Consider the following 25619-nt stretch of genomic DNA (forward strand, 5'->3'; position numbering starts at 1 on the left):
AATAAAACTTTTGTTTCTCTGAGGGGAAGGAATATGGCTAGTCAACTTTTTGCTGTTTTTCTTTCTTTTTTTGGATTTTGGCTAAGGTCACGTTCTCATGAAGATAAGTAGAAGAATTTAGAAATGCAAAGAATCTTGGGCTTTCATTCAAGATGCAAACGACCTCCCGAATGTGTTACATCATTCACCCCTCTCTGTGCTCCAAACAGCCCAATATACACCATGCCCCTACATATTCATTTAAAGGTACATAAAATGAGCAACACTCAATTGTGAATATCCTACCCTAAATTTGCTGATAGGTACCTCTGTGAGAGCTGGGGAAGTGAAGTAGGACTTTGCTTTTAAAGTATATGTAGCATAGTTTATTTCAAAATACTCATATATTTGATTTAACTCTTTTGGCCTTCTACTTTTGATCCAGAGCAACAATTGATAACTACATGAATCTCACTGGGATTTCAGCTTGTTTTATTTTTTTCAAAGATTGTAACATTAGTCTCCATATGTCAAGACTGAAGTCAAACAATGTGTAAACATCTTATTTGAACAATAATTACATAACTATTTGTGCCTTTCTTACAATCACATTCTTACTGCCACTGTCAGCAAAGAGCTTTAAAATGGACAACATACTGTCAGGGTTCACCTCAATTCACACTGCTGTTAATGACACAGTTAACAGCTAGTTCCAATAAATCCATGAGCTGGCCATAGACTGCCGAGCTAAGATAAACTCATTTTTTGCCTTTTTTTTTGGAACCAAATTGCCTCAGTGCTTTTTCTAGGAAAAGACTGAGATCAGTGGTACATGGATGTGATCAAAACATGCAGATTAGGCGTCTATCTTTGGGAACTAGTCAACAAAAGCACCATCAGTGCATGCAGCCGAAAGGAAATTTTGCTAAAGCAAGAGGTAGCTGCTATCTTGCTGTACGACAGCAGCGAAAGAGATGTGTCAAGGATGAATAGCACCATTCCTCTGAATGTAGCTTTTTACATGCTCAGGCTTTATCTCTGTGGCAACTGTGTGCACTACAAAATAAAGTTAACTAGGTGAAAGCTGTGATAGAATTTGCTGACCTTTCATGACAAAAATAAAAAAAATAATGTTCCAAATGGTATGTTTTCCCAGAGTCCCTCACCCATGTGCTCCTGGGCACGCTGTGTGTGCACCAGCAAGCTGGAAGGCACTCATAGGCAAACGGGAAGTTTCCAACAAGAAGCTCTAAATCTAAAATAAGCATGTAATCAAAATGTAAAAGCCTGGGGAAGACTGCCTGTCTTGCTTGTGATGCATTATGCTCACGGCTTTTGCTACTACAGCCACTAGCAAATACCACCTGTGAGGAATCCAACAAAATCAGGCAGCTCTGCAGGTTGCAGACATCACAACAAGCATCCAGCAGCCTCTGGCCCTGAAGGCAGCTAAATCTAAGAGGCCTTGAAATTTTATTGCACGTGAAAAAGGGAGAACGTCACGACTGGATGTGCGCTCAGATACACATAAACATAGTGGCACTTAAGTGTCAGGATTTTCCAGTGACATCCTGGTTTATACTAAAAACAGTAACACCATTCCCCCATCCACCACAAACAACATATATTCGCTCCCAGAGCGGCCCTGCCAAAGCAATGCCAGGATTTCCAATGGCAGCCAGGCAACCTGCAGACAGCAGCAGCAGCATGCGGCTACCATCAGCGAAACCGCTAGAAACTAGGGGAAAATGCTTGGAAAAAGGGGCTGCTTTCAGCATACCGCATACCTGAGTTTTACGTCTCATCCCTGAGAGCCATGGGCACATACCTACCACAGGCCAGCAGCGTTACAAAAAATTATGCAACCAAATAACCTAAGAGCAAGCTGCTGGCCTCCACACAACGTATTCAAGGCAGCGGATTTAAGCTTTGTGCATTAATTAGCGAAGCTCTCTGCAACGACAGCTGGATAATGCAACGGAAATTGGGATGTGTTAGTATCAGTGTCAAAGTAATAAAGCACTCTGCGTGCATGGCTTTGAAGGTAGCTAAAGCTTACACTGGAACTCTAAAAGGTCAGAATCATCAGCCATGATTACACCTTCACGGAGAATGATTAAAACTCGCTGTACTTGAGACCTTGCAATTCCCTGTGCAAGGGAGTGCTGGGCTGCTGAATTATAAACACATGCATCCTGACGAAGAAAATCATCTGTATTTTTATTACAAAAAGACTACGTAAGCACCAGAATTATATTCCAGAACACTGCCAACTTAACTCAAACAGCATGGTTGTATCTATTTGTCCATTTGAAAACATGCAGTAATATGTAAAATACATGCAGATATTCAAAAAACTCCTCCCTTCAAAGCTTAATCTGCCCTTTAATCATCCTCACATATGGCTATGTTACTGTAGCTCCAGTAATCTAAAACTAAGCGTCCATACAGTTTTTCTGCCTTAATCCTACAAATCAGAAAGGGTCAGGAGAATGGCATCCAGTATCAAACGACCCATTTTTTCCACCTGTAAATGAAACATACAGGGATTCCTATTTTGAAAGTCAGAACGTAATGTGAAAAATTATGCAAAACTGCATGTATATGAGGCTGGAAGGACGAGAAATGATAAAAATAGACAGATGATGAATTTCAAAGTATGCTTTGACACATTCAAAATATTTATAATTTAAACTAATAAACACTTTTAATACTACAATATACTATGCTGATAAGTTATTAAATTACCTCAAAAGAAATTGATACTTCACTCACAATTATTCACCACATCTGATTTACAGTTTAGGATTTCTACTGTTTGTGATTTGGGAAAAAAAATTCTACCACTAGAAAATCAGAATCTAACATTGAAAGAATCTCAATAACTTACACTAAGAAAGTCTCTCATATTTTATAAATTGGCTACAACTCCATTCTCTTTTTAAGTCCACTATTATCATATTCTTTCCCATCTCTATAAACCATGTCAGCAATCTGAATTCTATCTAATTTTCCAAGCAATCTTCTGCAAAATAATGCAACATAAGTCAGCTGACTAAAAGCAATACTGACTTCTGCCATGCTCTCCATCTAAGAATAGCATCATTAATACAATACTAAACTAAAATCACTTTGCAACATATGCAAACAAAATCTAACCACAGAATTTTTGATTCTAGTATTTAAAACTACTTAAATTAAACCATGTGATACTGTCCTCTTTTATTCTGCTGCCAGATACGTGAACAAGAAAGAAAATTTGCAAACAGAAAAATATTTGAATCCTGCACTAAAAATTATCTTGCCATAACAGAAGGCTGCAGATACAAATGCAGTGCACCGAACTAACACCTAAACATCTTAATAATTGAAACCAGCAACCCTAACAGATCTCCTTAGATATCTCCCATAGAGTGAAACAAACCTAACAATTTTAGGTGCAATAATTGATCATTACATTTAAAGCATACTGAAGCTGATTATGTAACCACTACATAAGAGCCCTAAAAACATGTAAGTCACATAATGTTTTACTTTTTTATACAAGGTAAATAATTACAAATAAGAATTTATTGGAAAACATTAAAAATACTTAAAACTTAAAAATACTGTTAATATGGGTTCATTCATCATTGGCAAGGTTAAAGCTCAACTACAGTGAATGCATAAAATTGAAATTAATTTTATTAAATTTGTTTAAAGACCACAACAATATGTAAGACTACTGGTGACAAGAATTCAACACCTGGAAAATAAAAATTCAGGCCGTGCAACATCAAAAGTAGTTTTCAATGAACTGTGCTTAGATCATAGCCCTAGCAGCCTCCTCCCTAGATACAGAGCTTTGAACACAGAAAATGCATTCCTTAAACACCGGCAAAATCCAAGATACTCGTGGATACCATGGGTGCCAGAGAAAGGTCCCACACTGCTCACTGTCGGGAAGTTCTGGGGAGGTAACATTACCCAGCTGCCCAGTTCTTCTCTTCTCCTGGCCCCTGATACTGGCTACTTTCAAGCACAGGACAACACAAAGGCTGTATAGACTTCTGCTGTTTTATATTTTGTCTCACTTTGCCTTTTTCTTGACCTTCCTATAGGATATAGTCTGCAAATGAAGACTTTATACGAGTCTCACACAAAGAGAAATTACAAGTATCGAAACAAAGCCGTGGCAGAATTACCACTTAGCAATCAGTAATCTGTGTATGTCTTTTAAACAGAACAAAACAAAACAAAAACCAGTTTACCTGGCTTTTTGCTTCAATGGTTTTCTTTGAAATTCACGTGATTTTATAGGCTAAATCTTGAATTGTTAAACTACTGTGGCCACTGTAATTTCATACATTAGCAGCAATTAAAAATACAAATAATAATAACTACTACGGTGAAATTTACGTGAAACCTAAAAAATTAACATCCTTCTGGATCTGTTCACTTGTTTTTCCAATATACAGGAGAAACAGTAATTTACTCTCAAACTCATAACGTCTCCTTCCCCTGCACAGAGGTCCAACATTCCCCTAAATAAACACGCAGCCAAAAGACAATATTCCAGAATAGATCTCAAATACTTAACAGCAATACACAAGTACTATAAACTTTGTCTTCACATCTGTTAAAAGAATGTAAGAAATATGCAAATGGTAATCAAACACTTTTGTTTACGTTCACACACAATATATTTCAGCTATTTGTGCCAAAAAAGAAAACCGTTTGCTACTTTAGCCTACATGAATGAACGCCTGATTACTACACTTATTAACAGTTAGAGGCAGCTTTCAACGGTACCAAAACACAGCTAGCAAAAATGAATGAATACATATGATGATGCTGCAATCTTTTTCTTTATAACAATTTTGAGATTCCAGGCATATGTTGTAACCTGCATTTGTGCATTTTATATTGGCACTGATGCTATGAAGTCTTTATGCTTAAATTTAGCCCACAAAATTGTGCTGTAGGATGGACAGACTTCGTTCCTAAATCTCTGCTACAAAAGAAGATTCTCATCGAGGTCTGGGTGATGATGGTAACAGACACTGACCAGTCTAAAGCTGAATTAAGATGGTTTTTTTAAAAAACCTTTAGGTAGTTTGTCTTAGATATGGTAACCAGGACACAGTCAAACTTGAAAGACTTTCCATTCAGACCACACTTCATGTACAGATGTATAAATACAACAGGACTCGATACATTCAGAGCAAGAGGAATCAGAATGGTCTGTTTTTATATTAGGAAAGACATGTCATCGCCAACATCCCTATAAAGGGACCCCCCTTTTTCCCAGTTCTATTGCACATCTCCTCCAAATAAAAGGCATTGTGCATTAGGAATAGCAATTTCTACCCTTCCTCCTCTGTAGAGGGACATAAGGAACCATCTGCAGTTCCTAATTTGCTAAAGCTACAGTCATTCTTCGCTCTTGCAGGCAAAGCACATTTAGACTAACAGAAATTATTTGTACTATCCTTTAAGGCTTTGATTCAGCCTCAAAAGCATTATCTCATCCAGAACTAGAAGAAACAGGGTATTACAAAGGCCACCGGAATCACAGGAAAAAAAAAAAAAAAATCCTGTTTGTGAGGGGTAATTAAAAATATGGTTCACGTAGCCTTGAAAAGCAAAGCTTAAAATGTTTTTGGCAGCTCTCTAAATACACACACTTATCCTCTCTCCTTGAGGTTTAAACATCAGCTTTAACCAGGAAAGCATCAAATGAGTATGAAACCAATTACGTATAAACACAGGCAAGAAAAACTACACGGGCTTAGAAGTGTTATAATCAGTTCTAGCAAGCAGTGCGCCTTGCAGACACAGATGTGAACCAGGTGAAAGACATGGACAGGTCGGGGTGAGGGGGACCCGAAAGGCGGTAAGCGTTGCATTAGTTGACACCCCCTGGAGCGGGCAAAAAGAGGCTCTGTTGCCAGGTACGAGGTCAGGATCACTTCTGAACTCCCTCATTCTGCACTTCCAGACTCGAATTGTTGGCCTGGAGGCATCGGGAGAGGTGTCTGTGTCCGCAGCCCCCTCCCAGTCCCACAGAAATGGACACCGTGCCCTGCGCCATGCAGGCCCGCTGCTGTCCAGCGAGGCCTCTGTCACAGCAAAGGCCCAAAGCTTGGCGAAGCCACTGGTCCCTCCTCCTGTGACTACATTTCTTGAAGAGGCTTTTTAATTTTGCTCTAAGTTTACTCTGGCACGCTGAGAGTATTTGGTGGCTTGCAGTACACCAGAAGCAACACACGTACCCCCAAAACGTGCACCTGAAGTCATGTGTGTAGGCAGGGGGTTTCAGCACAGGCTGACAAGGACAAAGCTTGTTGGCCCCGAAGCCCAGAGCACGCTTTCCATGAAAGTTGCATGACTTCTCAGCTGCAAGCTTCGTGCACTCTGCTCTCCACAGTCACACCATTAACCTTACTAACTTCTACACTTCGTCCCATAAACAGAATATTAAGGTAGAATTTAAATAATCGAGGTTCATGCTGCCTGTCTAAGCTACTTCAAACCATGAGCACCCTCCTCAAAGTAAAGCAGATACCGTCCCAAAGAGAGAGCCAGAGCATTGTGCAAACTAACGTGTTCATGTCACACACATAACAAATGTTTTATGGCTTTCAGTCAGCTGCCCTTCCAACTAAGCTTTCCAAATTTTGGACTATATACTTATCTAACTCGTAAACTAAGCACTTTCACAACAAAAGGGAACACTAGCATTCCCCAGATTATCTTCCACTTAGATAGCAAAGTCTCCACCTTCTCCCTGGCTACAGTACTAGAAATACTACTTCATGATGTCCACCCACTGATATTTAAGATATTCTACCTCTCCAGGAATAGGCTAGAAAAAAAGACTCTTATGTAATGCTTTCTATACATACAGGCCACAGAGTTCTCTGCACACAAATTCTCCTACAATGGCTATAAATTGCTCTGCATGATACATCCATCATTTATCTCAAGTTCTACTTTAAGTGCCTCAGCACAGCTCTATCAGCTTTATAGTCAATTTAATATGGACATAATAAAACTTCATGTAATTGTGCTACCTATCCGCCTTTGTCAGTTTCGAACTAACCTTGACAAGGTGGAGGAAGGCGTGTGTTTGATCTCATGGAAGCAAATTTCCTACAGATCGTGGAAGAATCAATAGCTGGGCAAGGCACAGAGACCACCTACTACCCAGTGAGGAAAAGGATGCAATATCAGTTCAACAGCTACCTGTTGTCTTTGGACTCCCAACCGTGCAAGCAGCATAGCTGCAGCTTGGCGTTAGCTGTAACTCTCAGCTTGGGAAACAGGAAAGGGAAAGGCAAGAATCAGAGTGGGAGTGGGTATCCATGGATGTAACAGGCTGAGAAAGACTCACTAGAGAAATGAGGCTTCAGGCTGTCCACAACTGCCTGGCACTGCTGTTTATGCCGCAGCCACAGGACAACATATCCACTACATACAACCAAAGAAGAAACAAAAACTGCAAACCAGACCCACAAGCCTGTGTTAAGCTTATCCTTCTCATTTTCCTGTAGCTATTGAAAAAGCAATGACTGCTTCACATCAACTTCAGTAGTTCTCAGCTTTAATTTTGTGTTAGGAAAGAAATTACTCTTGAACATTATGCACATACAAAGACACGAAGACCACGTTCTTGTACAACACTATTCTGAAATGGATGCCTTAGCTCTTTGGCTTTCACTTTTCTTTCTCTTGCTAAAACCCCACAGCCTTACCAGGAAACAGCATGCTTTATTCAATCAAAAATGCTCCAAACAACTCAACTTTTGATTTCCTTTTGTCTCCCCTCAAAGTTATATGAGAAAGATATTCAATGGGTGTTATGTTTCAAAGGCAACATAGGCAAGGCAAGATAATGCTTCTATAATTTACACAAATACAGCTCCTACAAAAAACAATGACTTTTCCAATTCCTCCTAAAAAATAAAAAGTAATAATAAAAAAAAATCAGTCCTCAATAATTCATACATTCTTTTCTCTGACATCCTAGTATAACCAGGTGAGTAGTGAGGACATTACACCTTTCTTGGTTATACCTTTTGTTTTTCTGTTCTTTATTTCCTCAGAATTGCACACGCCTTTACTTGGAGACTTTTAAATGCATTACATCACCGATGAGCTAACGGTTACCTTTAACTTTGCCCAAATACTCTTTCTGTACACATTCTACCTGTACTCAACTTGATACAGCGTTTCTCCACTGGAAATTTAGTCATCATCCCAAGTGGTTTTCAACTACAAGGCATAAAGCTGTAATTACACCCTCTCACTTTTTGATATGCCAAGGGAAATGCACCTACCCACTGACTGGAAAAGATGTAGTATAGAAATCTTGCTTCCGCTGAAAATGACACACCAGGAGGCACAGGTGAATTGCAATTACAGAATGTTCTCTAAGTGCATTTGTGCGCATTACTGGAAACAATACCACTGAATGTCTGATGCACTAAGTACCTGAAATTACAACTTCTAGTCAGGACAGGGAAAAATACATAGAAACAAAATAGCTTTTTCCACATCAACCAAAAAGCATTGTTAACTGTAGCCATATAACTTCCTCCCATATTGCGAAAAATAGATTGAAAAAGGAAAAGTCTTGATTTTCCACAAGTAGCAAAGAGCAGAGTGACCCAAACTGAGAACTTCTAAAGTTGGTTCTGCATTGAGACAAGGGAGAATTTAAATTTACTAGTTAAGAAACAAGGCCTGAAGTCCCCTAGCAAGCATTGCGCTATGTCTCATGTCCAGACAACGACTATCTACACTACCATTGAATGCTGTTTCACCTGCTGCATCACATACACAATCATTTGGGAGCAAAGAGGTTAGAACCACTCCTTTACAGGTCCCCATCTTCACTGCTGCCACTGCATGAGCCCAGAGCCTGTACTCTGGCTCCCCCCTCTGACGACTTTACAAACAATTCCCAAAAGGCTGTAGGGTGCCTATAGGGCTGGAAAAGAATTAAAGTAATTTATTTCAATTTATTTCTGCAAATTGGCCCAGACATTCTATCCAGATGCTTTTAAAGTGAACACAAGACAGATAATCAACTTCCCTAAAGTCTAATACTTTAGGAAGGGTACATTGAAAACCATTTTCAAGTAGGTAAATTCTACACAAGCTGTTGTGAAAAGGAAAAAAAAAATGTAATCAATATGTTAAATCCCTGCCAGTAATTGCAGTGTGATATCATCTAACCAGTATTGCTCCTACACAGGAAACAGGTCTCTAATACTCTACATCAACAAAATAGTAGGGGAAAAACAGTTACATACTTATTTAAAAAAAAAAAAACTACTGGCAAGAGATTCTGACAAAAAGTCTAGTAAAAAAATTTGGCAGCCATAATTCAGAAATACGTGTATATAGTGCTTTAGCATATTAAAAAATTAGCCAAAAAAATTTACTTCAACAGAAACATTTGTTAACTATCCATGGCAGCAAGATGCTGAAGTGCTGGTATACTTTAAAACCTGTCCTGTTTACTATATTAGTAAATCAGAAACAAAAGTAAAGCAGTGGGAAATTTAATTTTAGTTAACCGAGCTAAAATTATTTTCTGTAAAGTATAGCTGAGATGAATAACACAACTGACTTAATTTTACACTGATAACTCTCAGGATATTCATGTGCAAAGGAAGAGATCCAAAAACTTAAAATGCAGGTGAACAAATATCACACGTAAAGACTCAGTACTTATATGCAGTAGCAAGTTCAACAGTCCAATAAATCCTACGAAGAGAAATGAGAAAAGGCAGAGTCCATTTCAAGACAAAGTAAAGCCAAGATGATAGGTATTACCAAAAAAAAAAAAAAAAGGCATTTTCAAAGCATTACAATATAAAGCATATCTTAAAATACATGAGTAAGCAAACAATCATCACATTTCAGAACTACTAAAAAGAAACACTTCATATTCAACACACTGTTTACAGGGATAACAGAAACATCCACCACTAATTCAGAACAAATAAAATGCACTAAGGATGCAAATACTTGCTTGAGGCAAGAAACAAATGAAACACTAATTAGCAAATTTAGGAATAATGTATCTTCCACCAGCAGTAATATTCACCCATGGTCTGAAAAAAGATACTGAATTAAACTGGCACTCAATCTGATTTCTGCACAGCAATTTCTAACTTGCTCCAAACCTACTAAGCTGAATTACTCAGATGTTCTGTGCCCAGAGTGGCAAAACTCTCTCAAACCATTACGTACGATGTCCATATCTTCTATTGTATCATTTTCTGCATAAACTCTACTATGGATCTCAGATCTTAGTGAGAATACTCATCATCATTTTAAAATATGGATTTAGTCTAAGATAAAAAGATGTCTAACCTGGATTTCATGAGGGGCTGAGTTACCCATTTCTTCAGTCTCCGACGGCCAAAAGAAGTTTTAGTATGATCCAAGACCCAGAGTAGGCTTCCTTTTGTTTTCATATCAGTCTAAAATAATAAAAATAGCATAATTGTTTTTAACTGAGCAATCAGTTATGTACTTAAAGAATCTTCACTATGTAAGCATTCTGTTCAGACTTCAAGATATCGCAACTACACTAGTTTACTGATCTTTTTCATGAATAACATCTTACATAAAGCATCTCCATCAGTCATGAGTTACTTGAGTATGTTTTTCCTTTAGTCAGAAAATGTTTTTAGAAAATGACACAAACAAAGTCAACATGTTAAATTAAGTCTGTGCATAAACCACTAGCACAGGAAAAAAAAAAAAAAGAAAAAAAGAAAAAAAAGAACACTACTGCATCTATATCACTTGATAGCACTTTTTCAAGAACTCTGAAAGGTCTTCAGGAAACGTCTTTGCTAGACAAAGCACAATAAAGTTCCTAGCTCATACTTAAAGTCAGTAGAGATTACCTTTCATTTATGCCTCTGAAAATATAACCCTCCTTCAGTCTGACCCCATTTAAAATAATTTTAACATCTGGCTGATACTTTCAAATCAACTTAATTACCTTTATCGGGAACAGTATGTCAAACGACTCTGAAAATCTCCAAATTTAAAAAAAAAAAAAAAAAAAAAAAAAACACTCAATTTTTCCTTACTTGATTCTGTAAAATTTCAAGATTTCTCATCGTTGTCCCATTAATTGTCATGTATTCAGTTTCACTTGACAACCGTTTGAAATTGCTGAGGAAAGGAATTTCAGAGGTTATATTTCAAATATGGGTACAGATTTAATGGTTAGTCAAATTCCTCACACTAGAGAACTCATCAGCTATATGAAACACAACAAAAATAAAAATAAAATCTATTCAAATAAATAAGAGAACTGAACACCAATAACATCTATTGTTTTGCTGCTCAGATAAACAAGATTTGAAGACTCACTTCCTACAATGATTCCAACAAAGCTTGGAATAAAATTGAGCTTTCCTGTTATCTAATCCCAATGCACTAAATTGTTAAGGAAATGCCCCTTCTTCAGTCTATGATGAAATTAAGGAAGTACATGCTTTTGTTAGCATGCTGTTCTGATCAATGTGGGATTAGAGGCAGGGATAATAATAAGAATTAATACTTTGAGAGCAAAACAGATTTTAACACCATTCATCATCAAAACTGCATAACGGAAGACATATTCTTAATTTTTCTTTCTGCTGCTACCAATTTAAAACTGCCTGGTGATAGGCGCCATGATAGGTGCCTGGTAATAGTGCCATTAGTGCCAATAGTGCCAATAGTGCCATTATTTAAGAAAAGAAAAATACGACATACTTAAACTATTTCATTTTCTTTCTAATATGACATAACTGTGACCAAAATGACTTAACTTTTTGACATTTCCTAACACAACAGGAAGAGACCACCCCAAATGTTATGTATAGCTAAGCAAAACACTGAATAGAACCAACATTAATAACTGTATTAGATATGTAATATTAGGTGTGAAAAGTATCTCAGTCTAAGATATGCAAATGTAGTAGTTGGGATAGTGAAGTGAAGTGCAAGAACCCCACTAAATGCTTTTGACAAATCAAGTCATGATTGTCTAGGTTAATCATACTGCTGACTGCACTTCGCACAAAATCTAGGACGCTCTTTATTGTCTCAGCTGAAAAAGAATGACTTGCTGGGTAGGATTTAAAATTGCTTTCTTGAATTTTCATACAATTTTTTGAGTACACTCCATTTTAATTCTGTGGGGGAGCACTAAGTGCTTGAACTTTTCTGCCAGGCATACACAGCTGCACTATATTTATTTAAAAAAAAAAAAGGCACTAAAATTTCCAGCAAATAATAAATTCAGAAATATTCAGAGGGTAATGGTATATATTCAAGTTGTTTGCAGGTGTTTGGGCCTGCTAGTGAATATATTCTTAAATAATGGGTCAAATTAAAACTACTTTCTGCAAAATTATTAAAAAAAAAAAAAAAGTTGATTTATCAGAGAGGATAAATTCATAGACAGCTGGAAAGTACAGCTGACTCAAAAAACTCACAGTCAGCATTATTCTGCTCTAGCATGCTATCGCAGCAAACAGCACACTTGACCTGAAAAACAAAACACTGGAGACAAAAGGAGCACTGTCTTCCAAAAAGTACACAACATTAAAAGCAACCAAACAAAATTTCATGATATTCTGTCACAACTGGTGGTGCTGGAAAAAATTAAATCGGAATAATGCCCACTCGGCTTCCAGTCCCCATAATCAACACCAAATCCTACCCACTCTTCCAAAAGCACCTAATCTACATCTAGGGCTTTCCTAACCTGCGTTTTCCCCTGTCTTTATTTATTTATTTATTTATTTATTTATCTGTGTGTGTGTGTGTGTGTGTGTATAGTTATATATATAAAGCGCCTATCACCATATTGATAAACACTCTTTGGAACAACTCTGATGGCAGGGGTAAGTACAGGAGTTAGCCTGTTAGTACCTCAGCACTTCTGTTTCCAACCAATTTAAAATTAAAAAAAAAAAATTATCTATGTTTTATATTATCCAGCTGTGAGTTTTATCTGAGTTACTCCAACCCTGCTATTAACCCTGGTAACTGAGAGCTTAAAGTACATGAATAATAGCCAAGATCAACTGCAGAATATGCCCAACCAACAATTCCAGATGTCACAGCAAAGACATGTTTTGCTTCCACCCCCTCATCTTCCTTCAGCTTGGGATCAGAACTTGACAAAAATGTGAACAAAGGCAGACTCTTCATAGGGAATTTAGGGATTAAATTACATGAGAAGGAGGTTGTAAACAAATATTAAGCCAGTGCTGGTTTTACAGTGAGGGTGTCACACAATCCTCCTGAGAAGTTCTAAATGTGCTGCTATCAGCCATCTTCTGCATCAGCAAACATGACTCTTCAAAATCGCTTCAGATGGAGCACTACACATTAGTTCCTTCTGCAGGTGACAGTGTGACCTGAGTTTCAAAGAACAGACTTGCAGCTACCTGATGTACTTGAACTGCACAAAGCACTAGTGATGGAAATAGCTGGTTATCCCACTACTGAAGAGCAGGCCAAAGTAGGATTATGCTGCCTGGGATGAGAAAAATGAAAAAGAGGAAACAAACAGAAATGGAAGCTTCTTGTAGGATTTATATGACTTTTAGGGAATGCTTATTAGAAAGAGGTTGCTATTCAGAGAACAGTTTTTCAGAGTAGAACCTCACTTAACAGTGAGTATTAAAGGGTTACTATGATTGCTTTAGAACAGTAAACTACATCCGCAGACTTTTGAGGTTTGTGTGTTACCTGTGAAATTTTATCTTCTTGGTCATCCTGCATCCTGAGAATCTTACAGAAAAGGGAACTTTCTATGCTTTACTCATTATTCTTGCCACAGAAGACATTATATATAATTTCATGCTAAGCAACACAGCCTAGGTGAATGTGTGTCGTTCGACGCATTAGTTTTCAACTACTTTAATTTTGCAAATCTCCAATAACTTCACAGCAAATCTCCAAGACACTGTTTTGAAAGCCTACTAAGCAGCAGATTTTCTTTGCTCAATTACCTTTTACAGACCTCTAGAATCAATGTCTTCAAAACTTCTGTGAGCGAATAAACCTATGCATTTGAACGAGAACTGTAGGAATTCTTGTTCAGCTTCAAGGAGTAAAGCCATTTGCTTTGAGTATGAAAGACGTTTACCAGTCTAAGTCATGAAGGACCTCAAACCCAGATTATGTTCTCTATTTAATTAACTAGACTTTTAAACTTGTTAGTGAATACTGCTGCGGGGCTAGAATTTCTGATCTGATTCCCTGATGTAACAGCAGTCCACAAATTCCCAACTAAAACAGTTAACAAAATAAAATGAACAAACAAACACAAAACAAAACTTAGAAATACAAAACATAGTACAAGTACAGAAATGAGAGAAGCTGGAAGGAGCAGGACAGATAAAAATAACCTCCATCATTTTTAGCCTCAATTAGTCTTTTTCTCCACAGAACTCACCCCAAGGGGTGGGCCTGCAGCCTTGCTCTCCCCAGGTGGCTGTTTGCTCTCAGACCACTTTCCTTGCATGCAGCCTCAGCATTCATACAAGCTCCAAACTTCCAGAGAGCTGCCACCCTTCTGTGATCTCCAGAGATAACGCATAAAGAGTATCTCCTTGGGGTGATACTCTGAAAAACAGGCTTTTCCTTTTCCAGTCCCTCGTGCTCCTGAACTAACCCTGAAACACCACAAAGTCTTTTCAGTACTCCTTTCTCAGAGTCTTACACATTGTGAGTTTGGGAATAATCCCATGCGTTGTCTCGTATACGTGATTATTTTTGGAATTACCACACAAGAAATGTGGAACCCATATACACACCATTTCTTCAATTTCACTGACATCTCCCCTGAAAATTCAAGGAAGACCACCATTTTAAGCTGAGTGCACTTACAGTTTGACTTCTCTCAATTTCATCGCACAAACTCCTTTCCACTCCTATAATAAAGTAAAATCATCTACCCTCTTGTTGAAGTCTTTCAACGCCTTCCTTTTCATCACCTTTCCTTCCTTTTCTTCACCTTCCTCATAGTCACATTAGCTTCTGTCTCTGGCTTGTCTCTTTTTGACTTCTGTCTCTGTCTTCTACCTTCACTGCTGATAGTTCTTCAATCCCAAAGCTACTCTCTGCCTTCTGAACACAGCTGTTTTCTCCACAATTCCCCAACTTCCTTAAGCTAATCTATCACTGGTCAAACACTAAGAATTACAGTCTCTCTCTTCCGTTTCCAATATGCTGGAAAGCATGAACATTAAACAACAATGCACTGAGACACATTTCCCAGCAAATGCTATGCAAATGATGATTTTTCAAGCAAAACTGGTTACTCAGCTGTCCTTGAAAACCTCTCCAGTAACAGCGTCTCAGCGGGCAGAGTTATTAGAACATACCAGTAAAAAAGCTTATCTCATTCATTGTTCGATCTACTTTTATTTGATGTAGCAGTTCCAGCGCAGCCTAGCCAAATCGTAGGGTCCCACAGTGGCACAAACACTTTTCTTTAAAAAATAAAAATACCGTTTTGTTTATGAACTTATAACTGTATTTCGTATCTTCTCCTGAATATTAAACCAGAATTAATTTCCCCCCAGTAATGAAGATCCCTCATCATTTACATGATATTTCAGGAATCATACTATTAGTTTCAGATGGAATTCTGTTCAACTGGGAGAAGAGCGTTAGGGTGTTTATCAGAAGAAGGTACAAATGTGTAAAGAATTTTTTTTTGTCATTCTTCCTATCAAATAAGTATTTTTCATCCAGATCTGTGTCACATCAATAAACTGAAAACTATCTCACAGCTCTGACTTCATGCTCACTGACTCATCAGTATATGCTCACTGACCTGAATTCTCCTAGGAATTTTAAGTCGCTTGACAGTACAATGAAATTATTTCTCTTCTGTTTCCTGCAGAATCACAGAAAATCCACAAACTTGACACCCTATGTTTTAAAGCCTCTCCCTTTTCAGCATTTATATATTTCACTGACATTAGAAAAGTATTTAAGTTGAGCCTGGCTCAACATTTGGCTGACTTCACTATATGTGAAGATATTTGGCTCATTTCAATAAATGTGACACACTAAAAACATCAAGCAGAAGTCAGTATTGGGTAGTCCAAGCAGCAAAAGCATTAAAAATAAATACAGTAGAATTCAAGCTCCTGAGCACAGGAACACTGTTATCTTGAAGAACGTATTTTATTTCCTCATAGCATATTACCAAGATGTCAAACAGTTCATTGCATCAGATGAGTGGGAGCAACACCACAGTGCTAGGACACCACAGGTTACAGTGCTTCTTGGGGGATGAAGCAGGGGAGAAAGCTTAGAAGACACCAGAGGAATTGCCTTCTCATTAGACCTACAAGCCCAGAAAAGTTTCTGTTTACATTTTAATGGTACTTGTAGAGGGGAAGAGCAGAAATGCAACTTAGGGAAGAAAATCCATTCCAAAATCCAGAATGCCCAGTTATATTTAATTTTCAAGTATTATAGAAATTATTTGAAAATTGTTTAAAACTGATACCTGCAGTCATTTTTTAATGCAATTGTATTTTAAAATAAAAAAGATAATGTAGGGAACCCTTCAAAATGCAGCTTGAAATTCTAAGAATATCATGCAACATGTGAATGAGCTACAGACAACAAAAAGTATTTCTAAGTTCCTAGTTTGCAGCCAGGCTTACTTATTTAAATACTAGCTACTTACAGGACAAAGGCATACTGAGACAGCCAAGAGAATATTTTGAACAGGATCCATGACAGAGAAAGCTGTTTTCATGAAGCCTTTATTAAGCCTTGATGATATTTTCAAACCTAAGCCAAATTGGATATCAACCTTTCATACTTCTATTAAAAAAAAAAAAAAAAAAAAAAAAGGACAAAAAGATGCTTGAGTGGCAATATCGTTTCATTTTCTTTTGATTCCACCTGTATATTATTATAATTTTCAGTACTCACTTGAGCATACCTAATAAATCTACAAGCTGTTACTACCTAAGGGAAGGTAAGTTTATTTTCACGGCTGTGTGTTTTTCTAGTAACCTTGCACAAATAGTAAAGATCTATGAAAAAGTTTTTGCAAGACTGGTTCCCTACTCCTAGATACCAGTAAGCCAACTCAAGGGATTTTTCAGAGAGCCAGGATGTGCTGTCTGTCTGTTTTCTTTTTGCTTGTTAACTGGATTCACCAACTTAAACAGATCTGCTGAGTACTGTCTAAACATTGCAATGTTAGCATTTATATCTGCTTCCAAAGTTAAAACGAGGGAACATGATTTACACACCTCCATGGCAAAATAAAACAGCATCTTACAAAACTAAATTACGGCACTGAAAGTTCATAAAAAGCTGCCAAAAAAAGCCTTGGTTCATAGAGTAAAACTGAGCTTGAGATATGATAGCTGGTATTTATTGACAAACTGCACAGTTTACCTCCTAGTATCTACAATTTTTGCACCTTGTTCATCTTTAATAACACTTGGCTGCAGTAGCTGCTCATTTACATTAACGATAGTAATGTCTATAAGAACATACTTCATATAGAACTTCTTGAAACACCACTTGGAAAAACAAAATCACTTGATTCCTTCAGTTCTGATTAAGAGCTTAAATTTTATAAAGATGATGTTTATCACTCCAGGTGGACTCACTTCATTGAAAGGGAGTTGTCTGTTAAAAGTTGCAAGATATCCCTGGTATTGGTGCTTTGAATTGGAAATTTATAAAAGGTAACTTACCTTGGATTGTAAAGCATCTTTTCTAAATTAAATTCCTTGAGGTATGCAATTACTGCTGCCAGAGCACAAATAACAGGCTTATCCAAGCTTAGTATTACAGATAGTTTTTGAGGACCTAAAAAAAGAAAAATTTCCATGTTAAATTACTGTTTTCCATGAATGCATTTTAGAAAAAGTATAATCTATTTTTCAATATTTAATCTAATAAAAATCTTTATTATGTGTATAGTGTTCTATGTTATCTACAGATCAACACAAAGTGGTTCCAAAATAATATTTATGGTTCCCAAAATTGCAATAATGCAAACATACTACGAAATTCAAAACATTCAACTCCACAGGTTTTTCCTCACAAAAATGAGTAGCTGTCGGCATAAGATATTTCTAAATATACATACTAAGTACTGAATTCTGAAATCTTGAAATATTGTAGGCAACATCTGCACAAGTTAAAAGGAATAAAAAGGCCTTGGCACGTGTACTGATGATTTATCTGCCTCAGCAAGTTTGCAAATAAGGTTCCATCTTGGTAAGACAGCTATTTGTATCACAGTGTCTCTAGACAGTGCTTTACCGCAGTGCCTGTTCCAGATGCAACAGTAAAATTCACTCCATGATATCTCAATATAAAAGGATTTATTTTTTAAACGAAGGTTTGTCAGAGACATTTTTAAAGCTGTTCTTCTGTTCTTAGTGTCAACACATACAAGAACTTAAAGAAACATTTCAGATGCATCATTTCCCTCACTTGCAATGTATGTGTGAATTTATATCTGTCTAAACACACTTCTTCAAGACATGAGAAAAGAGATGCTAGCCCTGCATTCACTTGTATGTAAATAACATTTGTTTTCAAGGATCACTTCCTCCAAGCTCAGAATTGGTCCCAGTGTGCAGAAAATGAAGCAAAGAGTAGCAGGAGGCCTGTATGGATGAACAAGATGCTCCAGACAAAAACATAAAAGGTAAGAAAATGAAAGGTGGAAGCAGGGACAGGTGACCCAGGAGGAATACAGAGACACTGTTCAAGCTTGCAGTTTCGGAAAGCCAGAGCCTACCTGAGATTGAAACTGGAAAGATACATGAAGTGCAACAAGAGCTTCTACAAGTACATCAGCAGCAGAAGTAAGACAAGGGAAAATACAGGCCTGCTACTGAATGGGCAAGTGGATCTGGTGACAAAGGACGTGGAAGAAAGCTGAGGAACTCAATGCCTTTTTGGCCTTGGTCTTTGCTAGTAAGATTTGCCTTGCAGAATTCCAGGCCTTTGAGACCAGTGAGAAAGTCTGGAGCAACAAAGATTCATCCTTAATATAGGAGGATCAAGGCAGGGACATTTAAATAAACCAGATGTAGACAAGCCCATGAAGTCTGTGATGCACCCACACGTATTCATCCTCTATGTAAAAGCTAATGGGATGCATGCTTCAAAGACATTCTGAATTACATACCTGTAATATCAGGCACTTCTTTTGCATAAAAATCTGTAATTAGTTGGAAAGCATGTGTATATTCGAAATGGTGGTTCCCCATTCTTTCTATCCTAATTCTGTCATCTCGTAACCTGCAAACAAAATATAGATTGACTTTCAACATTTCTGCTCCTTTCAAAAAGGACAAATGTAGGTTACAAAGCTGGACTTTCTTTCCTTTTTCCAATATCAGGAAGAGAATGGGTAGAGAAATGATGAGATTAGCTACTCAGGTGGATTGAGAACATTTTGAGATTTATTTTTGTTTTAAAACTTCCTTTTTCCACTGCAAAAGAAAAACAAACAACAACAAGACAGCAACAGCAAACTTGCCCAAAAGAGAATTAAAAAGGTTATCTTAAAAAGGTAAATATATTCTCATCAGTTATAACAAGTTTTTACTTTATCTGTTCTTGAAGTCCTATGATGGTAAAACAATTAAGCCATTCTCATATGTAATCTTTTACCATATTTAATTATGCTTTATCTTTAAAGGCTTTCTTCACTGCTGTGCAATTTGCTGCAATATTAACCTACTGCACTTTCCCTTATACGCAGCAGAAGTATTCCTCTGCTTCATTCCCTAACTATCTAAGACTCTTCTCTTCCTTGTGCTAAAGGACTCGATTTCGTTCAATCTTTTTGCAGAGAACATATGCTAGGCCTCTCAGCATCCCACGGTTGTTCTTTTGCTCCACTACTTTTGATTGGTATCTTTGAAGTCTTCCAAAGATGGACACAAAATTCTGACTTGGCATATTCCTCAGCACAAAGCTGAGAAAAAGGATCAACAAAAAGCACTTCAGCTTTGGTACAATTTCATTTTTTCTAGCATGACATTTATGACTGCTGTCCAGCTTGAAGTCTGTTAAGCTTGCTTTTCTGCAAAACTGTTCGTTTGCATTCTGTCCACTTCCCCATATTTGCAAAGTCATCATTGCTGCAAACATTCAGCATCTTACACTACAGAAATTACCACAGTTCTGTCATGCTACTCACCCGGCCTGTCAAGGAGTTAAAAATAACAATTTAGTCCTCCCAAAATGCCTGCAGTTCCTCCCAGCTTAACAGGATCTACAAATGTAGGAAACTTACTGTTCCACCACTGAGCCAAATGAGCTCTACTCAATGAATCCTTCCATGCAGACAGCAAATAATTGAGAACTACACCTGCAGAGGACTCCATTCAGTTTTGCAACCCGTAAGAAATTCATCTAGCCTATTTCTTGTGATCCCTGCTTCCACAGCCTACTTATTAAGGCAGTGGAAGAACCTTAATTCATTGCACCATACGTGAGATCCAAGCTGCTCGGTACCTGGCTCAAGAGATCTGAGATGCCAACACCTGAGTCCAAGAAAAGTGTGTGTGCAACATTTATGAGACACAACTTTTCTACACTGCTTATTCTTACAAACTGCTCGCTGAAATTAAAACTGGATGCCATAATATTAGCTGAATTTTTACAGCTAGTAACACAGCATCTAATATTTGTGATGGTCAAAAACAAACAAAAACTAACAACAACAACAACAAAAATACAAAAGAAACCCTGCAACCTTTGAGTATAATTATATATCCCCAGACTGAGCACTGAAGAAGCAACTGGTATAAAGCTGCCAGCAAAAGGTGTATATAAAACCTACTCAAAGTATCCAAGCACAAGTCTCATATTACCATGGGACATGAATTAACCAAGTACTCCTAGCACATTGGAATTATGCCAATGAGAGGGATGTGTAGGTGTTATAGGAAGGAAATAAATCAATACCCCTCTTGCAGTGCTTTTCAACTTCACGCACACATATTTAAAAAAAATCGGCATTACATATTCTCTTCTGAAAAGATCAATACATCTCTGAGGCTCAATTCTTAAACATGAAAGTTATTTTCCTATAACACATGTCAAACTAGCAGCCTTAGGTTTTTCTCAGCACATCCTAGATGATCCCTTCCTTATTTCAAGTGCCTTAGTTTTAGTTGACTGATCCAATTAAGTTTTCACTCTTCAGACCCACTGGGATTCTCCTCTGCTCCAACCCTGTTCAGAACATGCAAACATTTTAAAAGCAAATGGATTTACATAAAAGACAATTAGTCCATGTTTCTCAACCTCTGGTAGCAATCTGCTGTTTTCTTCCTTGCATCTTTCACCTGCTCCAGCCTTCACGACCAATCTGCTCTAACACATCCATCCACTTTGCTTATAAAAGAGCAAATAAACTCACTACAGTATTTTGCAAGAACACCTGTTAAGCATTAAACTTTTTAAAACTAGACCATTCAGTGATTTCTAAAGACTTACACATATTTTAGTGTTTCTATTCCAGATGCAAGTATTGCCAAACAAATATTTGATATCTTGTCTATCTAGAAGTATACATATGATATTCTTGACAATGTCCAAAAAATTGAAGATTTAGAATCCTATTCTACATATGGAGAACTCTGAATTTTTATCAACACGTATCAAAACAAAATTTGCTGCAGAAGGTTTTCATGTCTGTCCTTTACTTAGCCACATGCCCACCCACAGGCCATTTTCTTGATTATAGCCAGAATGATATGTTGATGCTTATGTTGATGCTTTATCTCTCCAGCTACCAATGCCTATTTACATCAGAAGTCAATTTGCCATCAACTTTTGTAAACATCATTCTTGTCAGAGCATTGACAATGAAGTGCTGTAAAACTAATACAGTATTTTATTGATAGCTTTTCTAGCACTTCTTAAAAGAAACAAGCCTCATGTTCTCATGACACTGGTGGAGCTAGTCACTAAAGAGACCACTAAGAGATCGCTCAATCTGGGGAAAAAACAATCTTAAGAGGAAGACTGAAGGAATGGCAGAAGCTGGAAAAATGATGAACAGCTTAAACAAAACTAATGTACAGAATCTGGATCAAGATATTTAAAATGTGTATATATATATATATATATATATTTATATTGTAAGGATGAGCTTGTATATAAAGACCAGAGCTCTCAACAGCATGCTGAATAAAACAGGAGTCACTTCATTACTGCTGTACAATTCAAAACTAAATATGCAAAAAGTATGTAAAGACTTCTTCAAAAACAAAGACGTCAAAACTAAGTTTTCTTAAAGCTCAGGAAGCCTTCCTAAAGAAAAGTAAGTAATTGCAGAGTTTTACCTTCCAACTACCACCCTGCCCTGTCAGTTCCACTTCAGGGGTATTTAACTGCTGGGATGCAGGCACCCAGCACTTTTTGTATACCTGCATGTCATAACACACGTTCATAAATGATACAGAATTTCAGAAGGCAGATCTCTGCTCCTAAAATTTAGTAACATATTTTTGTTACTGACGCTAAGCACAGATTTATTAAGCACAAATAACTGTTATTTAAATGTTCCTATACACTTTAAAAGCTGCTGTTTTCTCTGCAGTTCTCACAATCCACTCTGCTGGGATCACCAGCATGTTACCGTCGGGAAGAAATGCCTACACTGCACAGCAGAGCAAGGTAACCTGAAAGCATTAATCCTCTCAAACATCCAAGTACACAAAATGACTTTTTCCTATTAACGTGCTTAGCAGAAATGATATTCCTTCTATTTTTCATCACTGTGTTGCCTCTGTCATACAATTTGTTTCTAGCTCAGGGGCTGTAGCTTTGAACTGATCTGTGAGAGCTGGAGAACAATCATCCTTCCTTTTTTGGTGAAACCTGGCATGAAGCTCCAGTAGCTTCTCTGGCAAAGTCTCAATGACATTTCCAAGCAGCTGTTCTTTTGGCACTGACTGCACACGTTTTTAGAAGCACAGCTTTTTTTCTCCTGCCACAGTAAAGCACTTTCCCACATTTGCTCTCAACAACCTTCAGATACCAGAGATGGAGACAATGCTGCTGCAAGGAGATTGGCAGCACAGACACCTCCTCTGAGCATCTGCCAGTCTCAAAATGATATAAACCACTGATGCCTGTAATAACCAAACAATAATTATCATGTGCATGTTATCCATACACTTCATCCCACTATATGTACGTACACTTCACCCCACAAACCTCCAGTTTTTCAAACATCCTGTCCCAAAGCCATTACAATGCTAGGAGCTGCTGAAAAGCCTGGAACCAACAATGACACACTTTAATACATATATATATATTATATACACACATATACATACACAGTAATACATACTTATATAATTTATATATACACGTATAGACAAACTTGGGGAAAACTCCTTGATTACCTTTTGCAATCCAACAAATTATCAACACTTGTTAATGTGTGTGTCTTGATTCCCTTCTAGTCACCTTAGCAAAACTACAGATGAGCAGAACCCCCAGAGCATCTCCAAACAAAGCACCTGGATCCAAAAAGCTCCAGGAAAGTTTCTTTTAGCTTTAGGAACTTGGAGACAGGCACTGTCAAAGATGTTGAGTACAGAGGCAAAGATGCAGAGTATCAGAAAAGCAAAGACCACTTTCCATAGGTACTCTGTGATACTCTGTGCCTTCTGTAAGAACGAAACTAGGCACTACAAGACAAAGCACAAACACCGTTGAGCTCCAGCAGTTACTACATCTACAACATAGACACGAGACAAATCTTTTCCAGGCTCCTTCCATCTGCCTATCTGAAGAATGGAATGACATGCACTAGACTTGTTTTGGAAGCCAATAGAAAAGATCAAGAACTGCTGGGAAAGAAGGGAAGATTAATAAGAGCCAGGGTGGATTTATAAAGGAGAAGCAAAAATCCCATCAAATCAATTTAATTTCCTTCAACAGTAGAGGAACAGGTTCTGCAGAGAGACAAGAAGCATACAATTTCCTACAAGGCTGATTACAGCGAGGTTAATTTATAGCATTGCACATGACATTCTCATAACTGATTTCGATTTTTCATAAACCTGATTTACATGAAAGCCCTTACTACAGACTGAGCACAAAACTGGCTGGAGAACGATACTCAGTGTGGTACCAGGGATTCACTGTCAAAATAGACGAATGTGTTCTGCAAAGCTCTGCGGAGCTCGATGCTGCACACGGTAGCATTCAGTACTCCAGTTATCACTTGGACAAGGAAACAAGGACAACCCCAGTTAACTTGCCACTGCTGTGAAGCTGACGTGACTGAACAGAATGTTAGAAAACTAGACTTCAACTCAAAACAATCTGGCATGCTGGAAAAATTACCTAACAAATGTGAGTTCTCTCCAACATGTGTAGCTGCGAATAAACAACACATGCACAAGTAAAACGGGGAACGAGCATGAAGAAGTTCTAACTTCTAACGTAGTACGAGTTCTGTTCATTAAACACCCAAAGCATATATTGTTTACTTGCAAAACGACAACAGACAGCAGCTCATACCCCATGACTAGCACTACTCGAAGTGATCTTCAGTCCCTTCTGCAGTTGTGTATCAGCTTACAGAACTGCTGTTCGCAGTCAGCAAGGCATCTTCTCCGTGCTACCAGCAATATTCCCCTCTGCATTTTAGAGGTGTTATGTAGCACATGACACTGGGAGGATGTAGTGCACCCAGGTGTGGTCTCAACAGGGGACTGAGCACACGGGATTCCTCTGCCACATGCTTGTTGAACTTACCATCACCTGCACGCCTGATGGTGACACAGCTTCGTGAAACAGCTGTGCAGGTTTGTCCCCAGAGTCACCACTGGCACCACAGATCCTCCATTCATGATCGTGCCAACCAGCAAAACAAAATCTCTCTACTTCCAGGACTTCAAATAGGTTAAAAAAATACAATGCAACATCAACACAATGACAAAACAAAACCAAACTATAGTAACACCCTGCCTACTACCTGCCATACTACGCTAACGCTAACAAAATAATATTCTTACAATCACACCCCACTATGGAAAATGCCTCTGTCTGAATCAAAGTGTGAGCAAGGAGGACGTGAAGACACATCCAATCAATTGCTCGTGGTAGCTTGGGATGACCCCTGTGGCTTGCCTCTCTCTTTTCTGCACAGCAGCAAGTCCCTCACAGCAGGGCACATTTTGTCGCCCTGTTTAAGTGGTCTGCGACTATTTCTGCTCTGAATTTTCTGACATCAGTTATACAAATTTAAGGTTGGAAGTTTCCAGCAGCAGCACTTGCACACGTTTCTTTCAGAAAGATGATTGTGTTGTGGTGCCTTTCTGTCAGGGAACAGTTCAACAAATCCCAGATGCCTTGAAACGCATGGGGGAGGGTGGGGATCAAAGAAACAAAACAAAACTGAAAAACAGATTTTTGCTGGCTTAGCCCAGCTAACCGGCACAGCAACAGGGAAGTGAAAATACGGTGAGTGAAGGGACCACAACAGCTCCCTCTGATCACTATTTCTGAGGCACCAGCTTGCCAGCAGCAAGCTTTGAGAGCACCGGCTGTTGTCTCAGGCTTGTACCACAGCGCTCTTCAATCCT

General features: G+C 38.0%; 1 protein-coding gene across 1 annotated transcript in view; it reads right to left on the bottom strand.

Annotated features, from left to right (window-relative positions):
• Positions 1 to 25619, bottom strand: part of MSH3 (mutS homolog 3) — a 111516-nt gene that overhangs the window by 54869 nt on the left and 31028 nt on the right. The window contains exons 9-12 of the mRNA XM_084305216.1: positions 19184 to 19296; positions 17733 to 17847; positions 11079 to 11163; positions 10348 to 10457 (exon numbers count right to left, since the gene is read on the bottom strand). Of these exons, the coding sequence (XP_084161342.1) occupies positions 10348 to 10457; positions 11079 to 11163; positions 17733 to 17847; positions 19184 to 19296 (423 nt within the window). The remainder of the gene's footprint in view (positions 1 to 10347; positions 10458 to 11078; positions 11164 to 17732; positions 17848 to 19183; positions 19297 to 25619) is intronic.

This window comes from Netta rufina (assembly GCF_964035555.1).
Source record: "Netta rufina genome assembly, chromosome: Z".
Lineage (NCBI taxonomy): Eukaryota > Metazoa > Chordata > Aves > Anseriformes > Anatidae > Netta > Netta rufina.